Here is a 19,834-nt window from a genome sequence, read left to right on the forward strand (position 1 = left end):
GCTTGCTTTGGGAGTCTTGTGTTGGGCATGCGGACAATTTGCCCCCCCCCCCCCCCAACGGGAGCTGGTCGAGTGTGGTGAGTGCCTCAATGTTGGCCTGAGTGAGAACACTGATGTTGGTGCGTCTGACCTCCCAGGGGATTTGTAGGATCTTGCGGAGACATCGTTGGTGGTATTGCTTCGCGATTTGAGGTGTCTGCTGTATATGGTCCACATCTCTGAGCCATACAGGAGACGGGTATCAATACAGCCCTGTAGACCATAAGCTTGGTGCTTCCAAAGGCATGGATGAGGGTTTGAGCAGCAGATGGGCTGAGGTAAGGGGCGGAGACGGGCGATATTACGGAGTGGATTGGATGTAGTTTGTGGAAAGAGTGATTGTGCAAACGGAGCATAGGATTGGAAGGGCTTAGCATTCCTTTGAATGCTTCCTTCTGGTAAATTTAGTGAAAGCAGCTGAGTGATCCACGCTGTTGCCGAGTCCAGCGGAAACTATGTCTGCTTTTATGAGGACATTTATTTGTTTTGGCAAAGTTAAGATCTTCCAGCTGGGTTTACTTTCCGGACTGAATGAGTTTACACATTTTTATTGCCCCCCCCCCTCCTCAAATGTTTGGTTATCCATGACCACAGTTATTTCTCTCCACAAACATAGAGCTCCCTCAGTGATGCTCTGCTTGCTGCTGTATTGTTAATGCTTAACGCTGTGGGCAGGAGTTCCCCTAAAAGCAAAGAACTTGCATTTATATCGCATTTTCCTCAAATTCCGGACGTCCCAAAGCGCTTCACAGCCAATGAAATACTACTTTGAAGTGTAGTCACTGTTGTAATGCAGGAAAAGTGGCAGCCAATTTGTGCACAGCAAGCTCCCACAAACAGCAATGTGATAATGACCAGATTGTGTGTTTTTGAGTGATGTCGGTTGAGGGATAAATATTGGACCAGGACACTAGGTCAAATTCTGCTGCTCTGAGACGCTATATGAAGAGATATTACATATTGTCTTATGAAGAAAGGTTGAGCAGGTTGGGCCTATACTCATTGCAGTTTAGAAGAATGAGAGGTGATCTTATTGAAACAGAAGATTCTGAGGGAGCTTGACAGGGTAGATGCCGAGAAGATGTTTCCCCTCGTGGGGGAATGTAGAACTAGGGGGCATAGTTTCAGAATAAGCGATTGCCCATTTAGAACTGAGATGATGAGGAATTTCTTCTCTCAGAGGGTCATGAATCTTTGGAATTCTCTGCCCCAGAGTGCTGTGGAGACTGGGTCATTGAATATATTTAAGGTGGTGATAGACAGATTCTTGAACTATATAGGGGAGTCAAGGGTTATGGGGAGTGGGCAGGGAAGTGGAGTTGAGCCCAAGATCAGATCAGCCATGATCCGATTGAATGGCGGAGCAGACTCGAGGGGTCACATGGCCTCCTCCTGCTCCTATTTCTTATGTTCTTATAAGGTTCTTGTGACGATTTTCTCTGTTCAGGTTTCCAGCTGCCATTCTGAAAGGACATGATGGATAGAAAAGGATCAAAGGGACTTCTATTTTTATTCTGCCTCAACACATCTCTTAGAAATGTCCCAACCTGCTTCATTTCGAATCACTTTGAGACGCAGTCGCTGTTGCTAGGCAGATGAATGTGGCAGCCATTTTGGTCCTCTGCTCGATTCCACAAACCGCGTCTGTGCTCAATTAAACCTGTCTTTTGGTTCTGTTGTTCGGATGAGGAATGTTGGTTGAGACACTAGGAGAACTCTTTGCTCTTCATATAATGCCATGAGCTCTGTATCATCCATCTGAGCAGGCAAAGACAGCTTAGTTTAACATCTCTTCTGAAAGACGGAACCTCTGACTATACTGCAAACCCAGAGTGCCGCAATGAATTGTTGGCCTAGATTATTAGCTCAGTACTTGAATGCAAAAGGGAAAATCTTCACAGATGCATTTACTAGCCACAGTGGTGTAGTGGTTCTGTTATCGAACTAGTAATCCAGAGAATTGAGACTGGGGAGTGTATGTAGAGAAATCTAGGAAGCTAGCAGGACACGTTGAGAAGGCTATTAAAGCATATGGGACTTTTGGCTTTATTAATAGAAGAGTGACGTTCAAAAGCAAGCAAGTTATGCTCAATTCAAATTGAATAGGGAAAGAAGTAAAGCAGAAATTGGATAGCAAGAATCTAGAATGCAAATCTGTAAGACAGAGGAAACAGGGCTTAATATGTAGTAAGCAAGGAGGTCTTCCTGTGCTAAATGGTATATACTTTAATGTAAGGAGTATAGCGAATAAGGCGGATGAGCTGAAAGCACTGGTAGACACTTGGGAGTATGACATTATAGCCATTACAGAGACATGGCTGAAAGAGGGGCAGGTTTGGCAGCTCAATATTCCTGGTTACAGGATTTTTAGACAAGACAGAGCGGGGGTAAAAAGGGAGGGAGGGGTCGCAGTACTGATTAAAGAAACTATTACAGCAGTGAGGAGGGATGATATGTTAGAGGGATCATCAAATGAGACCATATGGATCGAACTGAAAAATAAAAAAGGGGTGATCACACGACTGGGTGTGTATTATAGACCTCCAAACAGTGGAAGGGAGATAGAAGACCAAATATGTAGACAAATTTCTGTGACGTCCAAACACCATAGGGGATAGTAATAGTTGGGGATTTCAACTATCTTAATATTGGACAAATATAGTGTGAAGGGTATAGAGGGTGCGGAATTCTTAAAATGCATTCAAAATAACTTTTTTAGTCAGTATGTAATAAGCCCAACACGGGAGGGAGCGGTCTTGGATCTAATTTTGGAGAATGAAGCTGGGCAGTTGGAAGAGGTATCAGTGGGAGAGCACTTTGGTGCCAATGACCATAATTCAGTCAGATTCAGGTAGTTATGGATAAGGACAAGGATAGGCCAGGAATAAAAATCCAAAATTGGGGAAAAGCCAACTTTGCTAAGTTGAGGAGTGATTTGGCCATAGTGTACTGGAAACAGCTATTGTAGATAAATCCGTGTCGGAACAGTGGGAGGCATTCAAAGAGGAGATCCAGAGGGCTCAGGCCAAACATGTGCCCTTAAAGAAAAAGGGTGGGAATAACAATTCTAGAGCGCCCTGGATGTCTACGGACTTACAGGGGAGGATAAAGAAAAAAAGGGAAGCTTGTCATATACTGACGGCTAAATACTGTAGAATCTCTGGAGGAATATAGAAAGTTAAGAGGCAAAATTAAAAAGGATATTAGGAATGCTAAGAGAGAGCATGAAAAATTCTTGGCAAGTAAATTTGAGGAAAACCCAAAGATGTTCTATAAATATATTAAAAGGATAATTAAAGAAAGGGTAGGGCCTATTAGAGACCATGAGGGTAACCTCTGTTTGGAGGCGGAAGATGATGGTATAGTTATCAATGAATATTTTGCGTCTGTTTTCAATAAGGAAAGGGGCAATGCAGATGCTGCTATCGAGAAGGAGTGTGAAATTCTGGATGAAATAAACAGTGAGAGAGGAGGTATTAATGGGTTTAGCAGCTTTGAATGTGGATAAGTCCCCAGGCCCAGATGAAATGCATCGCAGGCTGTTGAGCGAAGCAAAAGAGTAAAGAGCAGAGGCCTTGACCATCATTTTCCAGTCCTCTTTGAATTTAGGCATGGTGCCGGAGGACTGAAGGACTGCTAATGTGGCACCTTATTTAAGAAGGGAGAAAGGGATAGGCCGAGTAATTACAGGCCTGTCAGCCTAACCTCGGGGGTGGGAAAATGATTGGAAAAAATCCTGAAGGACAGGATAAATCTACATTTAGAAAGGCAAGGATTAATTAGGGACAGTCAGCACAGATTTGTTAAGGAAGATCGTGTTTGACTAAATTTTTCGAGGAGGTAACCAGGAGGGTCGATGAGGGTAGTGCGTACGGTGTAGTGTATATATGTAGTATATATATTAGCAAAACTTTTGATAAAGTCCCAGACTGGTCATGAACCTTTATAGCAGGAATGGGGTACTGAAGTTGAATGTTCAGCCATGAACTCATTGAATGGCGGTGCAGGCTAGAAGGGCCGAATGGCCTACTCCTGCACCTATTTTCTATGTTTCTAACCCATGGAATCCAGGGCAAAGTGGCAAGTTGGATCCAAAATTGGCTTAGAGGTAGGAAGCAAAGGGTAATGTTTGATGGATGTTTTTGTGACTGGGAGGATGTTTCCAGTGTGGTTTCGCAGGGCTCAGTACTAGGTCCCTTGCTTTTTGCGGTATACATCAATTATCTAGGAGGTATGATTAAGAAGTTTGCAGATGACTATAAAATTGGCTGTGCAGTTGATAATGAAGAGGAAAGTCATGGACTGCGGGAGGATATCAATCTACTGGTCAGGTGGGCAGAACAGTGGCAAATGGAACTTAATTCTGAGAAATGTGAGGTAATGCACTTGGGGAGATCTAATAAGGAAAGGGTACACACATTAAACGATAGGCCTCTTAGAAGTGTAGATGAACAAAAGGACCTTGGAGTGTTTGTCCACAGATCCCTGAAAGTAGCAGGCCAGGTGGATAAGGTGGTTAAGAAGGCATATGGAATGCTTGCCTTTATTGGCCAAAGCATAGAATACAAGAGCAGAGAGGTTATGCTTAAATTGAATAATATTCTGGTTAGGCCACAGCTGGAATACTGCGTGCAGTTCTGGTTGCCGTATTATAGAAAGGACATAATTGCACTGGAGAGGGTGCAGAGGAGATTTACGAGGATGCTGCCTGGAATGGAGAATCTTAGCTATGATGACAGATTGGATAGGCTGGGTTTGTTCTCCTTGGAACAGAGGAGGCTGAGAAGGGACCTCATTGAGTGTATAAGATTTTGAGGGACCTGGATGTAGTGGATAGCAAGAGTCTATTTCCCTTGGTGGAGGGGTCAATTATGGGGGAGCATAGTTTTAAAGTGGTTGGTGGAAGGTTTAGAGGGGATTTAAGGGGAGCCTTCTTCACACGTGGGTTGTGGGGGTCTGGAATTCACTGCCCAGAATGGTGGTGATTGCAGAAATCCTCACCACATTTAAAAGGTGCTTGGATGGGCACTTGAAGTGCCGTAACCTGCAGGGTGATCTCCTGGACTAGTTTTGATCGCCTGGAATGGGTCGGAGAGGAATTTTCCCAGATATTTTTTCCCCAATTGTCCTGGATTTTTATCTGTATTTTTGCCTCTCCCAGGAGATCGCATGGCTCCGGTTGGGGTGGAGTGCAAAATGTTTTGGTGCAAGGGGTGTTGCAGGTGTGTGGGGCGGACTGGTTGGACCGGATGCTCTTTACCTGTCACCATTGTTCATTGGTTTACATGTAACCTTCAGGGCTATTGACCGAGGGCCGTGTGGATCTTTGTCGGCTGTCGCGGACATGATGGGCAGAAATGGCCTCCTTCTGCGCTGTAGATTTCCATGTTTCTATGTTTCTAAACCTTTATAAAACACTGATTAGGCTTCAGCTGGATTATTGTGTTCAATTCTAGGCACCGCGCTTTGGGAAGGATGTCAAGGCCTTGGAGAGGGTGCAGGGGAGATTTACTAGAATGGTTCCAGGGATGAGGGATAGACTGGCGATGCTGGGGTTGTTCTCCTCAGAGCAGAGAAGGCTAAGGGGGAGATTTGGTAGCGATGTTCAAAATCATAAACGGTTTTGGTCGAGTAAATAAGGAGAAACTGTTTCCAGTGGCAGAAGGGTGGATATCCAGCGGGCACAGGTTTAAGGTGATTGGCAAAAAGAACCAGAGGCAACACGAGGAAACAGTTATTTACACGGCGAGTTGTTACAATCTGCAATGCACTGCCTGAATGGGCAGTGAAAGCAGGTTCAATATTAACTTTCAAAAGAAAATTGGATAAATACTTGAGGGGGAAAACATTTTTCGGGCTATGGGGAAATAGCGGGGGAGTGGGACTAAATGGGTGGCTCTACCAAAGAGCCAGCACAGGCACGATGGGCCGAATGGCCTCCTTATGTGCTGTATCTTTCTATGATTCTATGAATGCGAGTTCAAATCCTACCATGGCCGTTTTGAGAATTTAAATTCAGATTTTTAAATTAAAAAAATCAATCCGGGCATAAAAAAGTGGAGTTGATAAAAAGTGACCATTAAAGCTGTGGGATTGTAATTAAAAACCCAACTGGTTCACTAATGTGCTTGTTAGGGAAGGAAATCTTCCTGCATTACCTGGCAATGATTGCTGGGAAATCCTTCGAGGCCTGTGTATCCTTCCTGTGGTGCAGTGCCCAAAACTAAATTGCAGATGTGGTCTGAGCAGTGGTCTGTTTAATTGAAGAAGTACATGCTTGGGTTTGCTTAATTCTCTTGTCTTCTGACCAGTTCCCTATTTGCGAAGCAACATAAGAACATAAGAAATAGGAGCAGGAGAAGGCGATACAGCCTCTCGAGCATGCTCCGCCATTTAATACGATCATGGCTGATCTGATCATGGACTTAGGTCCACTTCCCTGCCTGCTCCCCATAACCCCTTATTCCCTTATCGGTTAAGAAACTGTCTATTTCCGTCTTAAATTTATTCAATGTCCCAGCTTCCACAGCTCTCTGAGGCAGTGAATTCCACAGATTTACAACCCTCTGAGAGAAGAAATTTCTCCTTATCTCAGTTTTAAATGGGCGGCCCCTTATTGCTCCAGTTCCATGCACCCTACTTTTAGCTGGCAGTCTTTTGTTCCGAACATCAAAAAATGCTTTTACCAAAGTCGACTGCCTCTGGTAACCTTTGACCTTCCAGCAGCCACTGCCTCAAAGAAGTCGGGTAGGCTTGTTGAGACATGACCTCTCTCTGACAAACCCACGTCCATTCCCCCTAATCAGCTGATGCTGTTCCAAGTGCTCACTTCAGTTCCGATAATGCATTCTGGAAAATTTCCCACCGATGCCTTTAAGCTCGCCACTTTTAATGACTTAATTTGTAACCTCCGCTTTTGCAGTCCGTCACTAAATGTGCCTTCTAATCCTCTGGTACTAGCCCGGAATCTAGCAAGCTTGGAAAGATTATAGCGTATCCAATTTCCTTGTCCATTTCCTTTCCTACACTCGGGTTGAAACCGACTGGGCCTAGGGATTTGTCTGGCCTAAGATCCATTACTTTATCTATTATAATCCTTCTGTTTATATGAACCGCTAAGCGTTTGCCCTGAAACTAATCTCGCGTCTGAGTTTGAATCCTTCTCTACAGTGGAGGAAAATATTAATTTAATATTTCTGCCAACTCTTTATCCTCCATTATTATTGTAAATAGAATGATACAGCACAGAAGGATGTGGCTATTCAGCCCATCGTGCCTGTGCCGGCTCTTTGAAAGAGCTATCCAATTAGTCCTGCTCTTTTCCCATAGCCCTGCAAATTTTTCCTTTTCAAGTATTATCCAATTCCCTTTTGTAAGTTACTATTGAATCTGCTTCCACCGCCCTTTCAGGCAGAGTATTCCAGATCACAACAACTCGCAGTGTAAAGAGAATTTGCCTCACCTCCCTCCTTTTGGCAATTACCTTAAATCTGTGTTCTCAGTTTATTGACCTCCCTCCCTTTGGAAACAGTATTTACTCTCTCAAAAACCTTCATGATTTTGAACGCTTCTATCAAATCTCCTCTTAACCCTCTCTGCTCAAGGAGAACAATCCCAGCTTCTCCAGTCTCTCCACATAACTGCAATTCCTCATGGTCTACAGGGCTGTAGTGATACCCGCCCACCTGTATGGCTCGGAGACATGGACGATATGCAGTAGACACCTCAACTCGTTGGAGAAATACCACCAACGCTGTCTCCGCAAGATCCTGCAAATCCCCTGGGAGGACAGACGCACCAATGTTAGTGTCCTCGATCAGGCCAACATCCCAGCATCAGGCCAGTATCGAAGCACTGACCACACACTGGGTGGACCACATTGTTCGCATGCCTGACACATGTCTCCCAAAGCAAGCGCTCCACTCGGAACTCCCACATGGCAAACGACTCCCAGGTGGGCAGAGGAAACATTTCAAGTACACCCATAAAATGCAACATCCCCACCGACACCTGGGAGACCCTGGCCAAAGTCCGCCCTAAGTAGAGGAAGTGCATCCGGGAGGGCGCTGAGCACCTCGAGTCTCGTCGCCGAGAGCATGCAGAAAACAAGCGCAGGCAGCAGAAGGAGCGTGCGGCAAACCAGACTCCCCACCCACCCTTTCCTCCAACCACTGTCTGTCCCACCTGTGACAGAGACTGTAATTCCTGAATTGGAATGTTCGGTCACCTGAGAACTCACTTTTAGAATGGAAGCAAGTCTTCCTCGATTTCGAGGGACTGCCTGTGATGGTCCCATTCTAGTAAATCTCCTCTGCATCCTCTCCAAGGCCGTGACATTCTTAATAAGAGTGTGGCGGCCATAACCTTTGCTCAGAATGACCCCAGTGTCAATTAGTTTCTATTTTCTATGCCTTGACCAATTAAAGCTTGGTTGCTTTCAGAAAATAATGAGGTCACTTATTGTAATAGGTTAAATTGGGAAAAAAGAATTCCCCTCTTCCTTTAATACTTTAAAAAAAAGTGCGGCACAGAAATGTGGAGAGACAGAGCCCTGATGTGTACATAGACCGATAAACCTTCTGCGGTCTGCTCCCCACGTTCCGGATTGTCCCATCCGCACTTCACTGACAGACTCGGATTTTAAACCAAATAAAGGGGTTGGTTTTGGGAGATGTGGCAGTGAGCGGTTGGTGAGACAGCCACACACCTCTCGCAATGTGTAAGGAGCCTTAGAATGTGTTGCCAAACATGTTTTGATTCGAGCAATAGCAACAACAGCTTGTATTTATATAGCGCCTTTATTGTAGCGAAACGTCCCAAGGCGCTTCACAGGAGTATTATGAGATTTTAAAAGCTGACACTGTGCCGCGTTAGAGCGTGTGACCAAAAGCCTAGTTAAAGAGGTATGTCTTAAGGAGCGTCCTGTCGGAGGATAGAGAGGTGGCGAGGTTTGAACGATGGGGCTGTGTGCAGAAATACAACCGAGGCCCAAGTTGTTGTGTCAAAAGGCTCGGGATCAAAAGGCTCCCGGATAGGGAGCGGGTGGATTTGATCAGCCTGCACACTCGGGATTCGAGGGCGATTTACCTGTCTACCCCATTCCCCACCCCCATCCCCCAAAAAAAAGACCCACACAGAAAATATAGTTGTCCCTTTTTATGATGCGCTTGGCATTGTTTCATCCGCACCGTAGCTCAAGTCTCAGACTCGCTCGCGCATCTGCAACTGGGGGTCAGTGAGCAGTGGTGAAGGGTGTGCACCCACATCGCACCCTCACTGAAGCATCATCATCATCATAGGTGGTCCCTCGAAACAAGGATGACCTGCTTTCAGGCCGAAAAGGGTTCACAGGTGTTTCAATGAAGGACCTAATATTCCAGATCCCGAACTACATGTTGAAGGGTGAATGATGCCTGTGCGTGGATTTTTTAATGTGTGGTGGCCATTGCACACCAGCCACCACACGGGCTTGACAGAGCTAAGTCTTGGTCCAGCGACTGGAGACCAGCTCTGCTGCACGGACCTAGTGCGCGCATGTATCGCAGTGTGGGCTGGTCCGTGCTGCCCCTGGGCCCTCGCCTCTCCTGGGCCCCGAACTCACGCCTCTCCTGGGCCCCGAACTCACGCCTCTCCTGGGCACTGATCACATCCCTCTACAAACTCTTGCAGCTCCTTCTATACCTGCCCGTATTGCAGTCGCCATCGCCCTCCTGCAGCAGCACGCGCTGCTCTCTGCAGTGGTATGCCGCCGCACGCTTCTCCCTCTAATGGCCCCGGCCTGCTGATGGTCTCGCAGGCCGGGACCACGCCGTTTTCCGGGCTGGGCCACTGCACGCTGCTCCCTCCAATGGCCCCGGCCTGCTGATGGTCTTGCAGGCTGCTGAAGCAACCCCTTCCAGAACGTACGGACAAGAAAAGACCCTCCGGTCATCTCGGCCTGTCCCACAAGATTCCCCTCCACCCCCGCCCTCTCACCACAAGCCTTTCCATTTCCTGGGAGAGCCCAAAAACACCCAGGCCAGTTTGAGGAGAAACAGATCTGGGCGATTTGGTGGAGTGAGTAAAACCGATATCCATGCGAAGGAGAGGTGTGTCCCAGTGTGCTATTTTGGCAGATGAGCTCTGTAACTTTTTCCACTTTCAAGTGTGTTTGTGTCAGTTGAAGTGGATCCCCCTTTGGGGAATTGTGCTCCTAGCACAGACTGTGTTGTTGAGTTGGGACAGCTTGGCGCCTGTTTACGGACTTGTTTTGTGTTCCGTGGCCGAGTGCCTCCCACCACTGTTTTTGCACCTTTCTGCACACGTTACACTCAGCAACAGGCGAGCCGACCTGGCCAATCGCAGCAGTTCCACAGCCATGGTGACAGAGGTGGTATAAAGAGAGAAAAGGGGGCGTGCTGGAATAGAACAGAGCCGTCGTGTTTGAAAGAGCAGAGACAGGTTATCTTTTCGGGTGGTGATCCTTTGCCAGAACTAAGAGCGATGCAGTCAAACGGCCTCACAGGGTGGACGAAAGGAAAGAAAGCAGTGGAGCAACGCCGGTAAAAGTCGCGTCCTATTGCTGATTTAAGATATTGTGTTTTGTGCGGTCTAATCCCTCGTGTCTCTTATCCGTGGTTGGTGGAAGGTTCTGAGAGGATTTGAGCGGGGGGGGGGGCTTCTTTAGGCAGAGGGTTGTGGGGATCTGGAACTCACTGCCTGGAAGAGTGGTGGATGCAGAAACACTCGCCACTTTTAAGAGATGGTTGGATGAGCACTTAAAAACCTGCAGGGTTACGGACCCAGAGCTGGTAATTGGGATTAGACTGGATGACCTTTTGTTGGACGGCACAGATATAATGGTAAGTACTGCAGGGAATAGAATACGGCCAGGGTGATCTCTTGGACTAGTTTGGATCGCCTGGATGGGTCGGAGAGGAATTTTCCCAAATTTTTTCTCCCTAAATTAGCCTGGATTTTTATCTGTTTTTTGCCTCTCCCAAGAGATCCCATGGCTCCGTGGGGGAGTGTAGAATGTTTCAGTGTAAGGGGCGTCGCAGTTGTGTGGGGCAGACTGGTTGGGCTGGGTGCTCTTTACCTTTCCACCATTGTTCATTGTTCATAGGTTTATATGTAACCTTCAGGGCTGCTGACTGAGGGCCGTGCGGCTCTTTGTCGGCCGGCGCGGACACGATGGGCCGAAATGGCTTCCTTCTGCGCTGTAAATTTCTATGTTTCTATAAATCCTCTACCTACCCAAGTTACCTATTCAAGCAGTAATTGGTCGCGGGTCACAGCACACCACTTAGCCTGGCTATTGTGCGCGAGTGAGCCTTCGGCCGATTATTCTACCATGTGGTGCGTCACAGCCCGATCCCAATTCTGTCCTCAACTGGCATGCTGAGGACACCAGGGATGGCTCCCAAAGGGCAGAAAGACGAGGAATATCAAGAAAAAATGATTCCCTCGAGGAAGGCTCCTCTCTCCCTGGTCCTCTCCCACTGTTTCAAAATGGCATCTTGTTCTCGTTTGTTGTCTGCGATGGGGTAAGGCTGGCATTTATTGCCCATCCCTAGCTGCCCTGAGAAGGTGCACCATGGACCTTCTCGAGTTTCTGCAGTGTTTGTGTGGTGCTGCTCACTCAATGGTGTTGGGAGGGAGTTCCAGGATATTGGCCCATCGACGATGAAGGAACGGCCATGGAACTCCAACCCAGGATAGTGTGTGTGACTTGGAGGGCAGGCTGAAAGTGATGGTGTGCTGCTCTTGTCCTTCTTGGGAGTCTTTGGGCTGGGAGGAGGTGGAAGGGATGGATATGGAATACAGTGGCATTGGCCATGTGGACTGCTGTGTCCTGGATGGTGTCGTGCTTCTTTGAGTGTTGCTGTGACTGTGCCCATCCAGGCAAATGGGGAGCATTCAGTCACACACCTGACTTGACACTTGTACATGGCTTTGAGGAGTCAGGAGGGTATCCACTTGAGTACCCAGCCTCGGTCTACTCTTGTAGCCACAGTGTTGAGGTGGGTGGTCCAGTTCCGCCTCTGGCTAGTGGTGACCACTCGAGGTGTTGCGGGCGTGCGACTTGATGGTGCTGCTCAGTAGATTGCCTGTCTACTAAATCTCAACCATGCATAACTAAAACAGTGTGTGCGCTGCATAAATGATCAGAGAAAGTGTTCTGCTTTTTATTTGTAGTGAAATTGTAAGTGCGTGCATGAAAAGCATGTTTGATTTTGTCCTCACTAAGGAATAGAGAAACCTTTGATCACGATTGTGTGCGTCACAACAAGCTCCCTTCTCAAAAAGTGCAACAATATAGTGTTCAAGAAGGGAGAGTTGGATAAACCGATAACAATACACCAATTAGTCTGACGTCAATTGTGGGCAAACCCTTAGAATCTGAAATTAGATATAAAATGAATATGTAGAAATGCATGTGTTAATCAAGGACAGTCAACATGGACTTGTCAAATGCAAGCTGTGTTTGACAAATGTTAGCATTTTTGAAGACATGACTGAATAGATAAAGGGTTGCTGTGCATATGGATTTTCAGAAGGTGTTCAATAAGGTGCGTGTTGAAAGGCTTTTAGATGGTATGAGAGGAAAGGTAGTAGCATTGATGGAAGGTTGGCCAATGGACCAGAAACAAAGAGTTGGGGTAATTCGGTGTTGCTTGGACCCAAGAGATCAACACTGAGTCCACATTTGTTCTCTGTATCTATAGCTGCTTAGCACTTGGGCATAAGGAGAAGAGATTGGATATAGGTGTTCAAAATCATGAGGGGTCTGGACAGAGTAGACAGAGAGAAACTGTTCCTATTGGCAGAAGGGTCAAGAAACAGAGGACACAAATTTAAGGTGATTGGCAAAGGAACCAAAGGCGATGTAAGAAAAAACTTTGTTACGCAGCGAGTAGTTAGGATCTGGAATGCACTCTTGAAAGGGTGGTGAAGGCAGCTTCAATCACGGATTTCAAAAGCGAGTTGGATAGGTACCTGAAGGAAAAGAATTTGCAAGGCTACGGGGAAAGGGCAGGGGAGTGGGACGAGCTGAGGTGCTCTTGCAGAGAGCTGGCACGGGCTTGACGGGCCGAATGGCCTCCTTCCATGCTGTAACCATTCTATGATTCCATGATTCAAATCTTGATGTTTATTGACAACACTGAGCAGCTTGGGCAAACAGCCAGGAGGACTGTGAAAGACCTTGGGAGATGTAAACAGGTTAGCAGGATGAGCAGAAAGGTGGAAGATGCAATTTAATGTAAATAAGTGTGAGGTAATGCACTTCGGGAAGAAAAAACACTGGACATATGCATTCAGTGGGCAGACACTGACAGGTGGAGATGAAGAGAGAGATCTAGGGATGCAAATGCATAATCCCCTGGAGGTTTTCATGCAAATAGATCAAGATTTTTTTTTTAAAGCCAACAGCATGTTCGTTTTTATAAATAGAGGCAAAAACATACAAGAGTAACGAAGCACAGTACTGATCAGTTCGGGTCCTGTGCACAGCTTTAGGGACCAGTTATAGAAAGGACATTGAAACCATAGAGAGTGTACGGCAGAAGTTCACTGGGCTGATGTTAATAACGGGAAACTATAGTTCTGTCAGAGCGACTTGAGAGCGTGGGACTATTTCCATTGAGCCACAAAAGACTAAGAGCAGATTTAATTGAGAGTTTCAAAATAAGGAAGTGTTTTGAGGGAATGAATGGAGAAGACTTATTTCCACTGATTGGGGAATTGGACGAGGGATTACCATTGAGAGTGAGAAAGATTTTTACACAGAGGGTTGTTGGAGTGCAGACGCTGTGCATGTTGTAAGGGACAACTGGATCAATATTTGAACCCAAGGAAGATACAGGGATATGGAGAGTGCTGGACTGCTCTAACAAAGAGCTGGCACAGACATGAGGCCAACTGACCTCCTTCTGTGCTACAAACGTCTACAGTCTAAAGACACAAGGGGGGAGAACTTGGGGTCGTTTGCGCCTCCCATTAGCGCCCCCATGGGACGCAACCCACTTTCCGCCTGGGCTCGGCTCCTCTAATGAGTCCCGCTAAATTCCGCGGGAGATTAGCGGCGGTGGTAAGCGGTCGTGCCCCGTTTCGCTGCGCCGGCGATGACGAGGTCAGCACCGCACGCATCGACCCTTCTTAGCCCCAGGGCGAACGTTCGGAAGCGTCCCCCTGAAGCGGCGGCGGGCAATGCCAGCGATAGCTTCGGGGGGGTGGGGGGCGCGTATCGGGCTGCAGGGTGCTGGCGGGGTGCGAATTAAAGGGGAGGTGACGTGTGCGGGGAAAACAAAAACTGCATCTCGTTGCATCGGGCTGACGTCACGGCACCCCTCTCCCCAGTGGTCCAGGTAGGGGCCTGCACAGTCAGCAGCTTGGCCTTCCCCTTTAATGCCTCTCTACGCGGCAGTGCAATGCGACCCAGCATGTAGCGCTGTGCCCCTCTCCGTGTGCCTCTCGCACCCTGCACAGCAAGTGGGGTGCGTCATTTTGCGCTCCATTCATTCTCGAGGGCAGTAACCCCAATATCACGAGCGGGGCGGGGCCTCCGTCCCTACCGCAGAAACCCCCCCCCCCCTCCCCACCTAGCGGCTATAACCGCCCCCAAATGGGGCCCTGCTCAGTTTCCCACACAAGGATTTTAAGGAGGCAGATTTTTTACATCAGACAATTTTAGTGTGAGCTGATCGATTTACCAACGCTTTTATTTCCTTTTATTTACTAGCAGTGCAATACTGTCATTGGAGGAAATCACATCCTGGACACAAGGTTTTGATAAGGTGATGAAGACGGAAGCCGGCAGGAACATTTTCCGCGAGTTTCTGCGGACAGAGTACAGCGAGGAGAACATGCTCTTTTGGTTGGCCTGCGAAGAATTCAAAAAGGAAAAGAATGAGAAGATGGTTGAAGAGCGAGCCAGGATGATATACGAGGACTACATTTCAATACTGTCTCCAAGAGAGGTGAGCAAATTCCTGTGGCCAAACTCAAGATTAAGGGACCCAGATAATACGAGCCTAAGCTCATTTTTGTCTTCTAACCCAGGGTGCATGCTGAAAGGCAAGGAATGTCAATGATCAGTACTGTACCATTAGTAGTGTTAATAACTGGCAGTGTTAATGAGAACTATCAATGGTTCTTCCTGCTTAGGCCTATTGAATGACTAGAACCCCGAGTGATTGACCTGGTCAATGACTAGGACCCCAAGTGGTTGGCCTGGTCAATGATTAGGACCATCATTGATTGGCCTGGTCAATGATTCGGACCACCAGTAAAACTGACCACACACACCGCTGCCATTCACAATACTAACTGCTGGCCAGTCACAATACTGACCATTGGCCATTCACAATGCTCATCGCTGGCCATTCACAATACTGACGATTGGCCATTCACAATACTGACCACTGACCATTCACAAACTGACCATTGGCCATTCAAAATACTGACCACTTGACCAGTCACAAACTGACCATTGACCTTTCACAATACTGTTTCCATGCCCTTTGTTGAAAAGTGCTTTTTATAGCCACATTGTAAATAAGTTTGGCAGCTTATTGATCTGCAGTAACTTATCAATATGAGTAGGGCAACATTTTCACTTCAATAAGAACTGACCATTCCCAAACTGACCACTGACCATTCTCAAACTGACCACTGACCATTCCCAATTCTGATCATTGACCATTCACAATACTGGCCACTGACCATTCACAATACTAGCCACTGGTCACTCACAATACTGACCACTGACCATTCACAATACTGACCGCTGGCCATTAACAATAGTGACCATTGGCCATTCACAATAGTGACCACTGGTCACTCACAATACTGACCGTTGGCCATTCACAATACTGACCACTGGCCATTCACAATACTGACCAGTGACCATTCACAATACTGCCATTCGCAATACTGCCCACTGACCATTCACAATACTAACCATTGGACGTTCACAATAGTAACCATTGGACATTCACAATAGTGACCACTGGTCACTCACAATACTGACCATTGGCCATTCACAATAGTGACCACTGACCGTTCACAATAGTGACCATTGGCCATTCACAATAGTGGCCACTGACCATTCACAATACTGACCATTGGACATTCACAATACTGACCATTGACTATTCACAATAGTGACCGCTGGCCATTCACAATAGTGACCACTGTCCATTCACAATAGTGACCACTGACCATTCACAATACTGACCATTGGCCATTCACAATACTGACCACTGACCATTCACAATACTGATCATTGGTCATTCACAATACTGACCTGGCCATTCACAATACTAACCGCTGGCCATTCACAATACTGACCAATGACCATTCACAATATGGACCATTGACAATATTGACCATTGGCCTTTCACAATACTGACCACTGGACATTCCCAATACTGACTACTGACCATTGAGATTCACAATGCTGACCATTGACATTCACAATACTGACCACTGGCCATTCACAGTATTGACCATTAACCATTCCCAATACTGACCACTGGCCATTCCCAATACTGACCACTGACCATTCCCAATACTGACCACTGGCCATTCACAATGCTGACCACTGACTATTCACAATGCTGAACACTGGCCATTCACAATACTGACCAATGGCCATTACACAATACTGACCACTGGTGTCTCTCAATACTGACCAATGACCATTGACATTCACAATACTGACCACTGGTCTCTCACAATACTGACCACTGGCCATTCACAATATTGACCATTAACCATTCCCAATACTGACCACTGGCCATTCACAATACTGACCATTGTCATTCACAATATGGACCATTGGCCATTCACAATACTTACCATTGTCATTCACAATACAGACCATTGTCATTCACAATACGGACCATTGGCCATTCACAATACTGACCACTGGCCACTCACAATACTGACCACTGGTCACTCACAATACTGACCATTACCATTCACAATACTGACCACTGGCCGTTCACAATACTGACCACTGGTCACTCTCAATACTGACCATTGCCCATTCACAATACTGACCATTCACAATACTGACCGCTGACCATTCACAATACTGACCACTGGCCATTCACAATAGTGACCATTGACCATTCACAATAGTGACCACTGGTAACTCACAATACTGACCATTGACTATTCACAATACTGACCACTGGCCATTCACAATACTGACCACTGACCATTCCCAATACTGACCATTACCATTCACAATACCGACCACTGGCCATTCACAATACTGACCACTGGTCACTCACAATATTGACCATTGACCATTCACAATACGGACCATTGTCATTCACAATACTGACCACTGGTCACTCAATACTGACCATTACCATTCACAATACTGACCACTGGCCGTTCACAATACTGACCACTGGTCACTCAATACTGACCACTGGTCACTCACAATACTGACCATTGCCCATTCACAATACTGACCATTCACAATACTGACCGCTGACCATTCACAATACTGACCATTACCATTCACAATACCGACCACTGGCCATTCACAATACCGACCACTGGTCACTCACAATACTGACCATTGACCATTCACAATACCGACCACTGGCCATTCACAATACTGACCACTGGTCACTCACAATATTGACCATTGACCATTCACAATACGGACCATTGTCATTCACAATACTGACCATCGGCCATTCACAATACGGTCCATTGTCATTCACAATACTGACCACTGGCCACTCACAATACTGACCATTGACAATTCCCAATACTGACCATTACCATTCACAATACTGACCACTGGTCACTTCAATACTGACCATGGACCATTCACAATACTGACCATGGACCATTCACAATACTGACCATTGGCCATTCACAATACTGACCGCTGGCCATTCACAAACCGACCATTGACCTTTCACAATACTGTTTCCATGCCCTTTGTTGAAAAGTGCTTTTTATAGCCACATTGTAAATAAGTTTGGCAGCTTATTGATCTGCAGTAACTTATCAATATGAGTAGGGCAACATTTTCACTTCAATAAGAACTGACCATTCCCAATACTGACCACTGGCCATTCACAATACTGACCATTGACTATTCACAATGCTGACCACTGACCATTTACAATGCTGAACACTGGCCATTCACAATACTAACCGCTGGCCATTCACAATACTAACCGCTGGCCATTGACATTCACAATGCTGACCATTGACATTCACAATACTGACCACTGGTCTCTCAATACTGACCACTGGCCATTCACATTATTGACCATTAACCATTCCCAATACTGACCACTGGCCATTCACAATACTGACCACTGACCATTCCCAATACTGACCACTGGTCATTCACAATACTGACCATTGGCCATTCACAATACAGACCATTGTCATTCACAATACTGACCACTGGCCATTCACAATACTGACCACTGGTCACTCACAATATTGACCATTCACAATATGGACCATTGTCATTCACAATATGGACCATTGGCCATTCACAATACTGACCATTGGCCATTCACAATACAGACCACTGGTCACTCACAATACTGACCACTGGCCATTCACAGTATTGACCATTAACCATTCCCAATACTGACCATTGACCATTCCCAATACTGACCATTGACCATTCCCAATACTGACCACTGGTCGTTCACAATACTGACCACCGGTCACTCACAATGCTGGCCATTGCCCATTCACAATACTGACCATTCATAATACTGACCACTGGCCATTCACAATAGTGACCATTGACCATTCACAATAGTGACCACTGGCCATTCACAATACTGACCACTGGCCATTCACAATACTGACCATTGCACAATACTGACCATTGCCCATTCACAATACTGACCATTCACAATACTGACCATTGGCCATTCACAATACAGACCACTGGTCACTCACAATACTGACCACTGGCCATTCACAGTATTGACCATTAACCATTCCCAATACTGACCACTGGCCATTCACAATACTGACCACTGGTCACTCACAATACTGACCATTGACCATTCCCAATACTGACCATTACCATTCACAATACTGACCACTGGCCATTCACAATACTAACCACCGGTCACTCACAATACTGACCATTGCCCATTCACAATACTGACCATTCACAATACTGACCACTGGCCATTCACAATAGTGACCATTGACCATTCACAATAGTGACCACTGGTAACTCACAATACTGACCATTGACCATTCACAATACTGACCATTGACCATTCACAATACTGACCACTGACCATTCCCAATACTGACCATTACCATTCACAATACCGACTACTGGCCATTCACAATACCGACCATTGACCATTCACAATACCGACCACTGGTCACTCACAATATTGACCATTGACCATTCACAATACGGACCATTGTCATTCACAATACGGACCATTGTCATTCACAATACTGACCATCAGCCATTCACAATATGGTCCATTGTCATTCACAATACTGACCACTGGCCACTCACAATACTGACCATTGACCATTCCCAATACTGACCATTACCATTCACAATACTGACCACTGGCTGTTCACAATACTGACCACTGGCCGTTCACAATACTGACCACTGACCATTCACAATACTGACCATTACCATTCACAATACTGACCACTGGCTGTTCACAATACTGACCACTGGTCACTCTCAATACTGCCCATGGACCATTCACAATACTGACCATGGACCATTCACAATACTGACCGCTGGCCATTCACAATACTGACCACTGACCAT

The 19,834-nt window shown here is 46.3% G+C and overlaps 1 protein-coding gene across 1 annotated transcript in view; it reads left to right on the forward strand.

Moving 5' to 3' along the window:
• The window catches only part of LOC139272565 (regulator of G-protein signaling 17-like), an 81,842-nt gene that overhangs the window by 59,960 nt on the left and 2,048 nt on the right, over window positions 1–19,834 (forward strand). Inside the window, exon 4 of the mRNA XM_070888632.1 lies at window positions 14,762–14,999. Coding sequence (XP_070744733.1) covers window positions 14,762–14,999 — 238 coding nt within the window. The remainder of the gene's footprint in view (window positions 1–14,761; window positions 15,000–19,834) is intronic.

This window comes from Pristiophorus japonicus, chromosome 9 (genome assembly GCF_044704955.1).
Source record: "Pristiophorus japonicus isolate sPriJap1 chromosome 9, sPriJap1.hap1, whole genome shotgun sequence".
In the NCBI taxonomy this organism is placed as follows: domain Eukaryota; kingdom Metazoa; phylum Chordata; class Chondrichthyes; family Pristiophoridae; genus Pristiophorus; species Pristiophorus japonicus.